General features: G+C 42.7%; 3 protein-coding genes and 1 non-coding gene across 8 annotated transcripts in view; 1 reads left to right on the top strand and 3 right to left on the bottom strand.

Annotated features, from left to right (window-relative positions):
- Positions 1-2,595, bottom strand: part of LOC121921068 (zinc finger protein 501-like) — a 58,721-nt gene extending 56,126 nt beyond the window's left edge. Inside the window, exon 1 of one of the 3 annotated variants that reach the window (XM_042448548.1) lies at positions 2,468-2,595. In XM_042448548.1, coding sequence (XP_042304482.1) covers positions 2,468-2,473 — 6 coding nt within the window. In that variant the 5' untranslated portion in view covers positions 2,474-2,595. The remainder of the gene's footprint in view (positions 1-2,467) is intronic. The other 2 variants (XM_042448550.1, XM_042448549.1) reach the window with 2 other exon arrangements.
- LOC121921062 (serine/arginine repetitive matrix protein 2-like) overlaps positions 1-17,404 on the top strand; it is a 148,693-nt gene that overhangs the window by 49,938 nt on the left and 81,351 nt on the right. The gene's annotated exons all lie outside the window — the stretch shown is intronic.
- LOC121921074 overlaps positions 1-17,404 on the bottom strand; it is a 45,347-nt gene that overhangs the window by 23,071 nt on the left and 4,872 nt on the right. The window lies entirely within an intron of this gene.
- Positions 13,622-13,783, bottom strand: LOC121924483. Its single transcript, XR_006102621.1, has one exon. It is a non-coding gene; the product is annotated as a U1 spliceosomal RNA (small nuclear RNA).

Below are 17,404 nucleotides of genomic sequence, written 5' to 3'. Positions count from 1 at the left end.
TATTATTATTATTATTATTATTATTATTATTATTATTATTATTATTATTATTGATGCAGTTAAGCAGCCAAGGACGCAGGCTGGGTTTTGAGGGTGGATTTGGAGCAGGGGACTTTTGCAAAAATAAAAATCACAAAGAATCTCAGACCCAGACCCTGAGATCCAAATTCTGGGCCCATGACAGAAAAAGGATAAAGAAGGGAGAACAAATCACATACCTTTAAAGGATGCGTTTGTTCTGGTTTATTTGAAACAAAGAAAAATCTAAGCAGTTTTGTGTAGTGGTTAGAAGGATAGACTAGGATTTGGGAGATCTGGGGTGCATCTGCACTGTAGAAATAATGCAGCTTGACAGCACTTTCTAAAGTGCTGTATCTTCATCCTAAAAGAGGGACAGCATGGCATAGTGGTTTGAATATTGGACTAAGACTCTGGAGGATCAGGGGTTAGAAGCCTGGCTCGGCCATGAAAAGCTACTGGGTGACTTTGAGCAAGTCACACTCTCTCAACCTCAGAATGGCAATGGCAAGCCTCCTCTGAAAAATCTTCAATCTCTGAAGAACATCCCCACAGAAAATGACAGGTTATGGAAAATTTTGGAATATATAGAGAGGGATAAATTGACGTGTTTGTTAAGAGATAAGTCACTGGACGAATTTCAAAATGAATGGTCAGATGTTTTAGTAGGAGTGAATAAACTTTTGAGAGACGAGGGTATATGATACATTATATGTATTTATAAAAACACAGTGACCTGAGGACACTAAACCAAAATAATAGGTCAATTAATTTATATTATTTACTGAATAATGTCAATATCTGAAACTGAGTTTTCTTTCTTTTTTTAAATAAGGAAATACACTGGACGTGGGTGGGACAGACAGACAGAACAAACTGGTATTTATTCAAAGTCGAGTTACAGAAAGGTTATAACTGATAACTTTAACACTTGGAAGTCATGTTTTACAGTGTATGTATGGAGAATACAGTTAGTACTCTAGTTAGTTTGCTTGTGTTTGTCTGTCTATGTTGGTGTAAGTTTGAAACAATATCAATAAAGTTTGTTTTAAAAAAATTAAAACTAGAAGAATCTTGCCAAAGTCAGAAGTGACTTGGAGGCTCACAACAACAAAGGTCCATCCTATGGAATCCTGGGATCTGTAGTTTTGCAAGGTCTTTTTCTTTCTCTGCCAAAGGGTGCTGGTGGTGCCTGACCAAAATACAAATGCCAGGATGGAGTCAGAGCATTCAAAGTAATGTCAAAGGGCTTTATTTCTGCGGTGCATTTGTAGCATCACAAGGTCTTTCCCCTTCTCTGCAAAAAGACTGCTGGTGATGCTTTTTTTGTTGGTGGTGGTGGGTGCCTCCAAATCATTTCTGACTTATGGTAACTCTAAGGAGAACCTATCATAATGCTTTCTTGGCAAGTTTCTTCAGAGGAGGTTTGCCACTGCCATCCTGTGAGGCTGAGAGAGTGTGACTTGCCCAAGGTTACTCAATAGGTTTTTATGCTTGAGCAAGGATTCAAACCCTGGTCTCCAGAGTCACAGTCCAACACTCAAACCACCAAACTACACATCTCAGGATTAAAAGTGGTGTCAAACTACATTACTTCTACAATGTAGATGCACCCTGAGAAGTCTAAATAGCCCCCTAGCAAACTACAAATCCCAGGATACACTATAGGATGCAGCCACACCACTTAAAAGTGAGGTCAAAGTGCATTATTTCCAGTGTAGATGCACCCAGACAAGTCTAAACAGCCCCCTCCACCACCAAACTACAAATCCCAGGATTCCATAAGATGGAGCCACATCACTTAAAAGTGGTGTCAAACTGCATTATTCTCTACAGTGTAGATGCACCTAAACATAGCCAAACACCCCCCTTTACCACCAAACTACAAATCCCAGACTCCCATAAGATGCAGCCACAACACTTACAAGTGGTGTCAAAGTGCATTGTTCCCTACAGTATAGATGCACTCAGAACAAGTCTAAATATCAAGTTACATATCCCAGGATTCCATAGGATGCAGCCACATCACTTAAAAGTGGGGCCAAACTGCATTATCCCCCTACAAAGATGAAGATATGCACCCTAACAACAAAAAAACTGCAAAGCTACTACAAAGTCAGATATCATCATCATCATCATCATCATCATTAATATTCTACGCCATTTTAAGAGGTCATAATTAGATAATTATTTTTTGCCTGCTTCACTATCCTCTTCCCTCTCTCTTATACTTTACCCCCAAACTTTTACACTTAATTATTACACAAAGCATTTATTTTAAAGGTGAAAGGATGTTGGGAGGAGTGGGTGAAAGTAGAGGGGCTCCATCAGACAAAGAGAAGGAGAAGAGCCCCCACTTCTGCTCTGCTAAGCAAACCCTCTGCAAAAGAGTCCCTTCTCTCTCTCTCTCTGTCTTTCGTGACACACAGCACGCGCGTCCCCTCCCTACCTGCATTTGCGAAGAATGGAACGCTGCTGGAGGCTCTCCCCCGGGAACCAGCCTCTCTCTCCCTCTAGACGCTTACACGCCCCCCTCCTCACTCACTATTGAGGTTCAGCCGCTCCGCGCATGCGCAACCTCCATCCCAGCCAATCAAACGCTGGGGCTTTGAAGTCGCTGGCAGGCGCGGAGCCCGGTGGCTGCCGGGAAACGTAGTCTTTCTCCCACTTCTGTCTAACTAATGAACCCATCCTTGGCAGCATCTGTGTGTGTGTGTGTGTGTGTGTGAGTGGTGTGGTGTGGTTCTGTGATGGTGAGTGTGTTGTGCTTGGTATGTGGTGTGATGTAGTGTGTTCTGTGGTTGTGTGATGTAGTGTGTTCTGTGGTTGTGTGTTCTGTGCGGTGTATAGTGTGATGTGCGGTGTAGTGTGGTATGTAATATGGTGGTGTAGTGGTGTGTGCTGTGTAGTGTGTGCTGTGGTGGTGGGTGTGTGCCATGTGCTGTGTAGTGTGCTGTGGTATTGTAGTGTTCAGTGTGTTCTGTGTGGTGTATAGTGTGATGTGTGGTGTAGTGTGGTATGTAATGTGGTGTGTGTGGTGTGGTGGTGGGTGGGTTCTGTGTGGTATGTAGTGTGGCATAGCATGTTCTGTGGTGATGTAGAGGTGGGTGTGTTCTGTGGTGGAATGTGTGGGATGGAAGAGAGTGGGGTGTCTGTGTTCTGTGGCTAGGTGGTGAAGTGGGGGTGTCTGTGTTTTCTGTGTGGAGTGTTGTGGAGTGTGTTGGGTAGTGTAATGTATTCTGTGGTTTTAGGATGGCGTATGTGAGGTGTGTGCGTGTGTGGAGGGGGTGTTGTTGTTATGCCTTCAAGTCATCCCCAACATATTGCAACCTTAAAATAACACTATCACAGGGTCTTCTTGGCAAGCTTTTTTTGGGGGGGGGATGCCATGGCCTTCCCCTGAGGCTGAGAGAGTGTGACTTGCCCAAGGTCACCTGACAGGTTTCATGGCCGAGCAGGTCCCCCAGTGTCCCAGTCCAACACTCAAACCACTAACTACATCATGCTGGGTCTCCCACATGCAGGAGGAAAAAATCTTGTTAGTCATGGATCTACATTTTGTCAAGATGTGGTTGTTGTTGTCCTCAGTTCAAATGGTATAGAGGGATATTTGTGCAGGCAGGCCTCTCCTCCCAACTATGTGGTTTTGGGGAGATCCTTAGTCTTTCTTTCTTTAATAATTTTGTTCGTGATTGAAACAGTTTGTGTACATTGAACCACCAGAGAGCAAAGGTGTCCCTGTCTCAATCACTTGTGAAGAAAGCTTTGGATTTTGGAATATTTCGAAATTCCAGATAAGGGAGACGGAGGGAGGAAGGCCATGTTCTGCCTGTGATTCGTGGGCTAGACCAGTTTAGTGTGCTTTCCCTTCTTTATCTTTGAACTAGACTTGAACTGGAGACCAGCCTTTGAACGCAAGAATTTCCATCTGACAGCCCTTCAAACATACCAGAGTATTTTATAAAGGCGGAAAACAGGGCCATGCTATCCAGTTCTGATAGAGGCTGGGCAAAGTATTCTGTCCTCCATTGGCAGATCTTGTTGGCCTCTCTGACGTTGAAAGACAACAGTATCCTAGGTGGCTAATTCTAGATTTCATTTTAATCTTCCGCCGTAGTCTGAAGTGGTGCTGTATCAGTGACACTGTGTAGGGAAGAGAAACTAAAATCAGTGTAGAATGGAGACACTGTTGGACTGAAATTCAGAGAAATTCTAGTTCTAGTCCCAGTTGGGTCATAAAATTTATGGAGTAACCTTGGGCCAATCAGCTTAATTTGGTTTCAACTACTTCACAGTGAGATTATTGTAAGCACAGCTAAAGCATTTACATTTCTATACCGCTTCATAGTGAACTCAGCATTCTCTAAGAGGTTTACAGTCTGCAAGTCAGTTGTCCCTAATAAGCTGGGGATTCATTTTATAGTCAACCATGGGAGTTCTGGGATCAAACCCACAACCTTGTGGCTACAGGACCAGTATTTAACCACTGTGCTACCTGTGATGAAGTGCTGCTGGTGGTTGTTAACTACCCTTGAGTCAAGCCCAACTCATGGCGACCCAGTGAATGAAACACCTCGAAGATTCCTTGTCTTTCACTGCTCTGCTTAAGTCTAACAAATTCACAAATTAATCCCCGTGACCACCCTAATTGAGTCCATTCATCTGGCACGCGGTTTTCCTCTCGTTTTACATACCTCCACCTTTCCCAGCATTATTGTCTTTTCTAATGAATCTTGCCTTCTCATGATGTGTCCAAAGTACAACCATCTCAGTTTCATCATCTTGGCTTCCTGGGAAATTTCAGGCTCAATCTGTTCTAGGACCCATTTGTTTAATCTTTTTAGCTTTCCAACGTATCCTCAGCACTCTTCTCCAGCACCACATCTCAAATGAATTGATTTTCTTTCTGTCAGCTTTCTTTACTGTCCAGCCCTTGCACCTATACATGGTGAAGGGGAATACAATGGCTCGGACAATTCTGACTTTAGTGCTCAGTTGCATATCTTTACACTTTATGATGAACTGGTACCAGCTAGGTAATATTTAGAACAGGCATCAGGGGAGTTTCTATGAGGGTATAGACTGCACCAAGTGACACCGTGGGAGGGGGGTACCTGCCTTCAAGTATGGACTGTATTGCTGCACCTCTCTGTGGGTAAATCAGGATCCCCAGTGACTGAAGGTCCCGAGAAGGACCCAGACCACCCACCCAGAAGCAGCAAGCAACTGGCTGGGGTGCTATCAGCACACCACAGTGAACTCCTGGAGCCCTCTTCCATCACCTAGTGGCACCTGGATCCCTTCAGGACTTGTGAACAAAGTGGGTAGACCAGAACATTCCAGTCCACAAAATAATCCCTTAGGGTGTCCTGATCCACCAGCCATTGGCAGTAAGTAGACCAGAGCATTTCTATTCTACAGTGGCCCAATCTACTGAGGAACTATTGTCCTGGTGGCTCCAAGCTTAGAATGACACCACAAGTTACTGCACTGGAGAGACACCAAATCTAATAATGCCACCAGTAAGCACAGACTTTTCTTTTAAAGGAAGCCATAACTGCACAACTGAATTAGCCCACCCCAAGCTCCATAACTGACTGAGCTAATGAGTTTTATGCATGAGCACACTGTGCTAATGGGTGGAAAGGGGGCAGCCCAATGTCGAAGACTCTATAAAGTCTTCAATGTCAATAATATATCATTAAATCCTATAATACTAACATACAACAGAATGCACCTATGTTATCTGTTCCTCCTTCACTGTCAGGTTTTTTAAATCATTTTAAAATGCTTTCTCCATATCTTCCACTGTCCCAACTACTTCCCTGCTCCAACATTGTTGTTTTAGAAAAATCAGAAGCCATTCTTAAAAACAAGACATATAAATATGCAGTATTTTATTTAGCTGGCCTCCTCCTAACCTAGCCACCTGAAGGAGACTGTAGTTGGCATCCAAGCCAGGACGGGCATCCAAGCCAGCAAGAGAACACTGGACCAAAAAGTGCCATGATTCGGAATGAGACTTTTGCATCAGAGACGCTAACAGAAAAGGAACCGGAAAGGAGGTCATTACTGTTTTATTTCAGATTGGGAAAAGGTGCTTTTGCGTCATTACTGTTTTATTTCAGATTGGGAAAAGGTGCTTTTGCATCCCTCTAGCCCTCCCTTCAGCCACCATCTTGAGGGAGAGAGAGGCAGGCTAGCTCCAAGAAGCCAAGCCCTCCCTCCAGTCCATCTGCCTTGGTCCAGGCCTTGGAGGTAGAGAAGAACTGCTGGACCTCATCCCCTTCCCCACCACCACTCCCTTCTCCTTTTGTGTTGTGTCTTTTTAGATTGTAAACCTGAGGGCAGGGAACCGTCTAATTAAAAAGATTGTATGTACAGTGCTGTGTAAAGGTTAATAATAATAATAATGTGTGATATGAGGTTTGAATGAAAACAATACTATCCTAGTGCTACTGCAGTATAACACCCTCATGTGATAAACTTCCCAGTGCAGCCCTTCTGCGAAGATGTGTCAAGGTACATCTGAAATGACATTGAGATTTGGTGTAGTACAGACTTTCAGATGAGATAGTTCATATTTTAGTTGCCCATTTAACAATTAAATTCACTGAATGGCCTTTGGTCAGTTAGCCCAATTCACCTCACAGGGTCAATAAGGTGAAGAGGAAGAAAACCATGCACACCCCTCTTGATTTCATTATAGGACAAAGGCATTACAGATTTGAGTATCCCTTATCCAAAACATTTGAGACCAGAAGTGTTCTGCATTTTGTATTATTATGGATTTTGGAATATCTTATATGCATACCAGGGGATTAAAAAAGAATGATACAAAAATTAAGCTGTTCTTATTTGGTTTTGCACCATTCGTTTTGAATCACATATATAATGAGACTGGAGAGAGACCAAAGAGCTGTGAAATGGTAAGAAAGCGAGCATAGTGCTTGGTGCAAATCCATGCCTCCCACCATTTCACAGATCCTCACAGGAACTCTGATGGCAAAATGGTTAAATGCCAATACTACAACCACAACATTGTGAGTTTGATCCTGAGGGGGTCCAAGGTCAACGCAGCCTTCCATTCTTTCATAGGTGGAAAATTTTGTTCTCGTCTTGTAAACCGCTTAGAGACTATTTAGTTTTGTATGAAGCGGTATAGAAATGTAATTGCTGTTGCTATTGCTATATCTCTCCCGTCATCTCTCTCTCTCAAGCTTTGCAAATACATTACAGGCACATAGCTCAAAAAGTTTGAGTATTTCAGATTTCAGAATCCGGGTGAAGGATATTCAACCTGTACTAATAAAAATAATGCTTTACGAAAGACTGTAAAAATATATCCTCATATAAGAAAACAGCTATTTCTCTTAGCAAGTTTTTTTCATATAGCTAAGATCTCATAATGGTTGTGAAAAATATTCACCCTTCAGGTTTTCAGAAAATGGTGTTTTCTTCGATGTCTCTCTGCCCACCAAAGCCTCAGTCTAAAAGACTTTTGTAAAGAGGTGCTGCGGGAACTGCTGATTTGTTGAAGGTCTCTGTTGATCCACAGGTGCTGCTACACCACTATTTCTCTAATGATGACAACCAGGGCATTGTAATGGCATACATATAGATGACAACATAAGTATTACGATACAGCGGACACTAACACTAACCAAACGGGAGAGGAAAACTTCTGAATGCTCATTGAAAATGGACAAGAGCCTGCAGTGTGGCTGAGGTATGTACCATAGAAAGATGATAATGTAAGTTTCACACTAGAGGCACCACACTATGGTCCTCCATGCAACTCCTATCATTAGCCGGCACAGCCAGTAGTGACTGACTATTGGAACTACAGACCAAGAGAATGAGATATATGAAAGTCTCTGAAGGCTTTTTTCTCCATTGCCTTGACTCTTAAGGTGTTTTCCCTTGGCAAACAAGAATTCCACTTGCACTCAAGTAAGACAAAGTCCCTGAATCCTGTAAGCTACATCCTTCAGTGTCCTGGCCCACCCCACTGCACCTCACTTTAAGCTTTTAGGGCAACATTTAAAGCAGCCTCCAGTTGGGGAGAAGGCACCAAGAAACCCTATACAAGACAGACATGTGTTTGGACCTCAACAGATACTATCCACTGTTGCCATTCCTCAAGCATTCACAAAGTTAGCCTTTTGCAGAAAGTTCCTCCTTAGGAATGGCCTCCTCTGACGTAGAGCCTTGTTCCTCCATTTCAGCCTTTCACAGAATTTTCTTTCAGTGAAAACTGGATTCTGCATAGTTTCTTCAAACCCCTTGCTTCCACAGGCTGGACAAGTATGTCTGTCTATTGGGAAATAAGAAAGAGCAGTAGCAATAAAGAGCTGAGCTTCATATTACCATAGAACGAGGAGCATTACTATAAAGATAAGTGAAAAAAATAAAGCTATGCTGCACATACCAGGGGAAACAGCTATATAAAATACTCTCACCCCAGTCTGTACATATCTCTGCACTGCTGTCTAACCGTATTATAGAGCTATAGTAGGCAAACAAGTTATTGTTGGGGTTTCGTTTCCAATTTATGGCAACCCTAAGGCAATCGTATCATGAGGTCTTCTTGGCAAGACTTGTTTTGGGGATGGAGGATGCCTTTTCCATCATCAGAAGCTGAGAGAGTGGGACTTGTTCAAGATCACCCAATGAGTTTCTACGGCTGAGCAAGGATTTGAACCCTGGTATCCAGAGTGTAGTACAACAACCAAACCATTACCATCATCCTTCACCAAATGCTATGCTGGCTGACTGATGACAGTTGTAGTCCAACAATACCTGGAGCGACATGTTGTCCATCCTTTTCATATAGGCATTCCCATTCTGTATAATTAAGGTACAATATTTTTATAGCTCCCAAATATCTGAATGTTTCAAATCTGTATATTATTTATCTAGACTTCTACCCAGTGTGGTGTAGTGGTTTGAGCACTGGACTACAATCCTGGAGACCAGGCTTTGAATCCGTGCTCAGTCATGTGAACCCATTTGGTAACCTTAGGCAAGTCACACTTTTCTCTCAGCCTCAGAGGGAGCCAGAGGCAAACTTCCTTTGAATAAACCTGCCCAGGAAAACCCACTGAAAGGTTTGTTTTAGGGTCACCATATGTTAGAAACAACTTGAAGACACACACCAACAAAACTTCTACCCCACTTTTTTTGGTAAAATATGAAATTAAGGCTGCCTGCTTCAATGTGGGAAGTCTTCCAAGATGGAGGTAGGGGAAAATATAGGATCTGTCTCAAATGGATTGCCTCAGTGGTTGGCCTAAAATAGTTTTATAACTGTTGCTTTGCCATCCTGGTGGTAGGGTCATATTCCTAATAGCTATAGATCTCAGAGATTACAAGGCTGAAAATGATTTACATTTTATACTTACTATATTCATGGGGCTTATCAGATTTGCTTGTAAATGTACTAAGTTGATATATTTCTCCCCAGGCCAGCTAATTCTCTTACATGGAAAAATGTATTGGTAATATTAGCAATTATACAGTGGGGTAGATTTCTTTGAAAATGGATTTTAAAAAAATATAGTTCTAGCAAGTTATATACTCCTGTTTTAAATGGAGAACCACAATGACTCAGAGCAGACAGCACCATGCTGGGCAAATGTGACAGTCTGAACTGGTATTAATCACTTTCCTGTTTCCTTCACTAACTCTATGCAAACTTTGTTAACTTAACATCAGTCAGTGAGAGATCATGCCACAAACTTGAAACTGCAAGATCAAATCTGTTCTCTTGACATTTGTGCTGTTTCTTATTTACTTACAGCCGGTAGAACTACAAGTTCTCTCATCCTTTTATGCTGCCATCATATACAGTACACATTTTCCTAGTTGTAGGTTGAGTTGAACTCAATGGAACTTAGTTCCACAGGCTAATGATGTATAGTTTACTAATTCCAGGTAGCTGAAATATATAGACAGAAAGTGAGACTAGAAAATTGATAATTTTAATGTTTTCATTCATTTTGGCCAGGGCTGGATTATGATAAAAACAAATACATGACTAAAACCGTAGTTTCAAATGTATTAGTCAGCCTTCTTATCCACAGACTTTTTATCCATGGATTCAGCATCCACGGCTTGAAAATGCTTTAAAATATATATAATTTCTGGAAAGGAAACCTTCATTTTGCCATTTTATACATTTTCTGTGCCATTGTATTGAATGGAACTTGAGCATCCAAAGATTTTGTTATCCATATTGAACCAAACCCCAGCGGATAACAAGGGCCCACTGTATTTATTTAGTTATTAGTTAAATAACAATTTCCAATCATAACTTTATTTATGTATTTGTTTTTTATTGTAGGAGCAGTGTTTTTCAATTTATATTAGAATTATGAAACCAAAATTAGCAAGGTCAGAGAGAATTAGAACCCTCCTTTTCAGACACCACCTCTGTCTTCCAGCAGCTGATCCTTGCAGCTCATCCTATCATCTATTTCAGAGCCTAGAAAAACTGCTTTTTTAAAATTACAACTCTCACAATCCCCCTGGACTACAGGAAACTGTAATCCAAGCTCTGCCCACTTCTACTTTGGCACAAAATATAGGGTTCATCAATGATAAAATATTTCTGTCATGGGCAATATGTTATATACTTTAAAACAACTCTCACCTGCACATTTTCACCATCAAAATATGCTCCACTCTCTTCTATAGGGGTTTAGATCGTTCATAATACAGTTCATCCACATGGGTCCTCTCATGACTGATAAGAGCTGATGTTGAAGGAAAACAATCACCACACATCAAACAGGTATAAGGTTTGTCCGCTGCACAGGTTCTCTGATGTCTTGTGAGGTCTGCACTTTGAATAAAACTTTGCTGGCATCTCAAGCATTTGTGGGTTCTCTCTGCTGGGTGAAGCCTCTTGTGTTTAGCTAAGGGTAAAGGATCAGCAAAGCACTTCCCACACTCTAAGCATTTAAAAGGTTTCTCCTCTGTGTGCACTCGTTGATGTCTCATGAAATGAGATTTGTCAGCAAAACGTTTTCCACACTCGACACAGTCAAAAGTTCTGTCTCCTGTGTGAACTCTCCGGTGTTTAGAGAACGTTGACGGTTCAGAAAAGCACTTCCCACATGCAAGACATTTATAGGGTCTCTCCCCTGTGTGGACTCTTTTGTGTTTAGCCAAGGTTGAGGAATCACCATAACACTTCCCACACTCCAAACATTTATAAGGTTTCTCACCAGTGTGGACTCTCCTATGTATGGCAAAGGCCGAAGAATCAGCAAAACATTTCTCACAACGCAAACACTTGTAAGGCTTCTCTCCTGTGTGGACTCTCTCATGCCGTGTGAGATGTGCTTTTGCTGCAAAACACTTCCCACACTGTAAACACCGATATGGTTTCTCTCCAGTATGGACTCTCTGATGTCTTATGAAGTTGGATCTGCTAGCAAGACACTTCCCACATGCCAAGCATTTAAAGGATTTTACTTCCACATGGACCTTCTGGTGTCTCAAGAACTGTAATTTGCGGCCAAAATATTTTCCACATTCCAAGCATTTATATACGTTCTCTGCTGTGTGGGCTCTCTGGTGTCTTGCAAAGGTTGAGGGATCGGCAAAAGACTTCCCACATGCTATGCATTTGTAGGGTCTCTCTCCTGTGTGGACTCTCCTATGTATTGCAAAGGATGTGGCATAAGCAAAACACTTCCCACACTCCGAGCATTTATATGGTTTCTCTCCTGTGTGGACTCTCTGGTGCTTTGCAAAGATTGAAGGTTGAGCAAAACTCTTCCCACAGTCCAAACATTTATACAATTTCAGTCCTGTGTGGACTTTTTGGTGGTCCCTGAGAGATGACTTTTGACGAAACCGTTTCCCACAGTCCACACATTTATGATGTTTCTCTCCTGTGTGGATGGATTGGTGATCCAAGAGAGATGATTTTTGACTAAAACACCTTCCACACTCAAAGCATTTATATGGAAATTTCCCTGTGTGGAATCTCTGGTGCACCAGAAGATGAGATTTCCAAGCAAAACATTTCCCACATTCTAGACACATACAGGGTTTCTCCCCTGTGTGGATCCTCCGGTGGCTTGTAAGATTGGATTTGGTGGTACAGCACTTACCACATTCTAGGCATTTATATGGCTTCTCACCTGTGTGGATTCTCTGATGGATCATAAATTTTGACTGCTGAGCAAAGCATTTCCCACACTCCAAGCATTTGTAGAATGTCTTTTCCACATGGACTCTCTGATGGTTCACGAGGTGTGATTTCTGAGTAAAGCATCTCCCACACTCCAAGCATTTATATGGTTCTTCTCCTGTATGAATGCGTTGATATTTGGAAAGGCTTGGTTTTTTTGTAAAATATCCTGGCCAAACTGTGGGTAAGTGCAATTTTCTGTGTTCACCTTTGGAAATAAAGTAGAATCAGGAAACAAAAATACTTGAAACAAAAATACTTAAAACAAAAAAAGTAAGCTTAGGAAGTAGGCTGAAGCAGAAAACAACCATTAAGACTTCAGCAATATTAACATACTGAATACAAAGCCAGCCTGTCAGCATCTCCCATGCTTATCTCCTGAGTCTGTAAGTTACTTTTTGGGGTACAACTAGAGTCCCCAGCTACTATGGCACTTTTCCAATTACCATTCTGTTGGGAGATTTTGGGAGTTGAATTCCAAAAATCTTTCCAAGCTCTGCTCATTTTACTTCACTGTCCCCTTCCCCATTAATTCACTTCAAAATACTAAGGACTTCATCACACCAAGTTCGTAAGACACCACAATCTTTTTAGTCTATGCCCTAGGAAATACAAACACACTGGGTTGGAGACACTCATTATTGCACAGCTCTTTCAAACTGCCAAGGTGCTGTTTCTGTTTCAACGTCTGCCTTCCTCACACTGGCCTCCATAGCCCTGCTTTCCTGCCCTATCCTCTTCCCAGAATATCTTTTGGTCTGTATTTATTTTTATTTTTAACGTAATTGCATGATCATGACAATGTATTAAGTAACAGAAAAGAAAAGAAAGGAAATGGGGGGAGGACAAAAACAGCCTGCTCAAGAATAGCAACAAGGAGGGGAGATGAGCAGAATGATGCCTGCTCACATCATGGATTGCTTGCATACTGGAACTGCTTCAAGAGGAACTTATAGCACTTGAATCAACAGTGGAAAAGAAACACGACCGGGAAACATTGACAGGTGCTGCCAGTCAATGAGAGGCAGTGCTCCAGCAATGGAGGGACAACAAAATAGTTACCGGACAGACACAGTCATGTGAAAAGGGAGAGTCATAGACACTGCCATCCTGCTCTAATTCCAATTTTCACGCCTTGTGTGATAAAGTTCTAACACAGCACATCTTAAAAGCTAGATGTTCAGTTTTAACTATATATGAAAAGAACAAGGCCCTGTTGCCAGTCTTATGATACAAAGAAGACCAAAAATAATGAAGGGACCAAAACAGGGAGGAACACAGGAGGCGAGGAAAAGAGCCGAGGAAGAATTATATTTTCAATCCAAATTGAAGAAATATACAAAAGTAAAGGTGTAGATGTCAGAAAGCATTACACTCTCTAAAAGCAGATTTTTTTTCCAGGGGAAAGCGCGAACACAGTCCCCCACTACCACAAATTATGCAGTCAAGTTTCCCCACCCAGGGAAATCACAGAGGTCAGCACACCCAGATTGCAATGGAAGAGCCTACCCCGGGAAAACCACCTTTGCGACCATGGTGTCTCCCTTAAAAGCAGATTTTGAGAAATGGATCAGGGTGGGTAATAGAAATACAACCCCAGTTTTACTAACAGCAAAAGCACTGACATGGCAAAGATAACGAAATGATAGATCGGGGGGGGGGGGAGAGATTTGACACATCAGTGAGCCTCTAAGATTGAGAGATTTTCAAATGAGCAATAAAAAAATTAAAGCAGATTAATATCACTTTAGTAAGGATTATGATAATCCAGAGACAACAGAAGAGACAGAGAAGGTGAAGGTGATACAGAAATTCCCAAAGAAAAATACAGTACCCAGGCCTGGAATGGAAAAGAGAACTAAGCGTGGCCTTTGCAGATTTTCAGCATCTTTGTAGGGATTGTAACATGATTCAGACTTTCTGCCTGCCATGGAATCTCCAGCTAGATCCTTCCATTATCTTTAATTTAAACAAAGGGGGAGAGTCTATTCTGCTGCACCTTCCCAAGGACACCACAGTTATATCAGAAAAAACAAAGGAGTATATCAGATGGAAGTTTTTGCACATCAGTTCCGACATGAGTGCGGATCCAACAATGTGGATTCACATTATAATGTGAATGTTTTATCACACTGGTTGCCCTTCCGTCATTCTTCCAAATCACGTGATGCAATTCATGCAAGCGGAGGAGTGGAGGCAAATTGTTTTACCACACCAGTGCATACCATGCGGTTTCAACTATTTGAATCAGCACCGTTGCACTGTCAGTGGGGGTTTGGACGCATCCTGACCTTTTATGCTTCCGGGGGCAGCGAGAGGAAAGGAACGCTTCCTGTTTCCTGTTTTGCCTTATCGCATGATTGCGTGCATGTTAGCTCCATCTCCTTGGGTGTTCCTTTCACATGAATTCCCTTTTTTATTCAGGAATTTTGCCATGTCCCCCGCAACGCAGCCCCAGCATGCATCTATTATGACCACGCTGCTTGCCAGGTACCAGCAGCTGTGGCTTGGAGGAAGGAAAGGCGCAGGGGGTGCTGAGATTCCTGCGTGTGTGGATGAGATCCAGGGGGTTGGGGGTCTCTCCACTAGGGATGTTTGCCAGCTCTTAAGGCAAGGCGATATAACTGGGTTTTTGGCTCACCTTGCAACACATGCTGGAACCCGGCGCTACTGGATCCGGCCACCGATGGGCGGGCTGGTGGGAGAGAGGTAACCACATGTGGGACAATGATGTGGGACTTGCCCATGACGCCTCACGGCATGCCCACCGCACAATCTTGAGTTGGCGATGTCTCCAGCCCCACAGGAAGAACACCTGATGAGGAGGGCCATCACAGTGGAGGAGAGGGCTCACCATCCCATTGGTGGCTTACCAACCAGCTGATGTATCAGAAGGTGGCCCTGCAGTTTAGATTGGGGTCTCCACAGCAGCTGTAATATGTATCTAGGTGTGCCAGGCCGTTGAGAAGCACCTCCTCAAGAAGACCATATGGCTGGGAAATCATCATTGGATATGTATCTTTCAAAGCAACACTGCATGGCTTCACGCACGTCACAGATTTTTATGTTTTGTCAAGTTTTATTATGGAACCAAGTGTTAGGAGCACTGAGTTTGACAAAAAAAAAGCAAACAACACAACCAACAGTGAAACCTATGTAAAACTAAACTTTTTAAAGTGCAACCGTAGAACAAAAACGATAAAGATTTAAACCATATCAAACTATTACATGTATAAAACAATGCCCACAGCCCATAGGGGAAAAGCACATACTTTGATCATTGGGGGTGGTGTGGTGGCTGAGGTAGAACACGAACTCAGTCACTACAACAACAGTGCAACCTTAAAGTAAACATAAACCTTTAAAGTAGAAAAGTAGAATAAAACCAAAACCATTGTAAGCATATCAAAACGTAACATTATAAAACAATGTCCATGGCCCGTAGGGAGAAATTGATGTTCGTTTGGTGTTTTGGATGGCTTGCAGAGACAGCACCAGCATCATGGTGAGTATATTTGCTTTCTCTCACCTCTCTTCCCTTGTTCGCAGCAGTGCTTGTCCAGTGCATTGGGATTTCAACACAGGCAGTGTCATCTGGGAACCGGTATCTCTCCTGGTCTCTGTATCCTCCACTGTTACATTATGGGAGGATTCCCCCCCAACCTGGGTGGGAGTTCTTGGGTAAGGTTTCCTTTACATTGAGCCTTTGGCCTCTTTGATGGCCAGTGAAGGTCACTCCCTCCCAGCTTGCCCCATAGCATTTCCAGCATTTAAAATGTGTGATTTTGCCCTAAGGAGTTCCATCTGTAGGGCAGCCAGGGATTCATTTACCTTGACGTGCTCTCCGTCAGAGCTGTATCAGCCCTTTTGGCCTCCATCATCTCAGCTGCATATGTGGCCATGGTTTGAAAGCACGCTCCGATTTTCATGCTTTCCTGCCTGCAAGCTTTAGGTTCTGAAGTGCAGGTGTCCATCCATTGCTGCAGTAGTTCCGACTCATGCTGCCACTGCCTGTGCTGCCTGTTTGAGATTGCCCTGTTCTGGCGCCTGAACAGTCTCCATTCTTGCCTCCCATGTGCCGATGATGGAGTTGGCAATGTGTTCCTCCTTCTTTCCCTACCATCTCTAACCTCCGTGTTCTTGCACTGGGAGATGTTACTACTCCAGGCCTCTTCATTCCATTTCTCGCTCTGCAGAAGAAAAGAATCACATAGATGTTAGTCGCCACTGTTAGTGAGGCGGCACTCTTATTTCCTGCAATGCGATCATTCATTACCTGCAATGCAACAAGTGCTGAGACCTTTTCGGCCCCTCTGCAAAAACCATGGAATGCTGCACTTCTGACTTGGGGATCAATTGAACATATACAGTGGGAATACTTCTTTGCTCTGGTATAAATCTCCACAGTTACAAGCTTGTGGAAAGTGCATGGAACGTACAATCAAGAATACCTATATCTCTAGATACACATACCTACCACCATGAGCTCTAGGGGGTTGAGGGATGACTGCTGCAACATCATTTTGTGTTTCACTAGGAGGGCGTCCTCCCGGCCTTCCACGATTGTATCTGCAAGATAAAAAAGAAAACAGGGAAAACAGGGCTAGTTAGTTATAATTCTGTAAAATAACGTGGGCTGTAAATATCCCAAAAAACCAGCGAGAAAACTTTGCAGTGCACTGAGTAACAGAGCCGAGCTAGCTTGCTGCTATACAGTGATTGTGAAGCCTATGTTGGAGGCTTTGAATTTGGCCCATTGGGACTATTCCTCACTTCCTGCATCTAGGATTTATATACCTGGTTTGATTTCTTAATATAATGGCAACACCTCTAGGACTTGCAAATAAACAGTGGATTTCCAGCCTTGGAGTGGGGGAACTTGTATGGTTCTTTTTCACACTTGTCACTGTACTTTCAGAAGACAAAATTGGAAAAAAATGGGCAGCATAGTGTTACTATTTTGCAACAAGTGTCTCTACACCTTCTCCACGGCTGTGTAGATCCTCCTGCTCCTGGCCTCCCGACACGTCCAATGCCTCAAGCTCCTCCTTCGGGACGGCATAATAGATCGGGCCCACCTCTTCCTTTCTAGATGGTAGGGAAGATGAGACAAATATGAAAACACATGTAGAGAAAGTACTACAGATAGGGGGCATTAAACAAATTGACAAGAGTTATGAT

The sequence above is a fragment of the Sceloporus undulatus genome, chromosome 2 (genome assembly GCF_019175285.1).
Source record: "Sceloporus undulatus isolate JIND9_A2432 ecotype Alabama chromosome 2, SceUnd_v1.1, whole genome shotgun sequence".
NCBI lineage: Eukaryota > Metazoa > Chordata > Lepidosauria > Squamata > Phrynosomatidae > Sceloporus > Sceloporus undulatus.
Note: the sequence above shows the minus strand (reverse complement) of the source record. Positions and strands in the feature narration are given on the sequence as shown.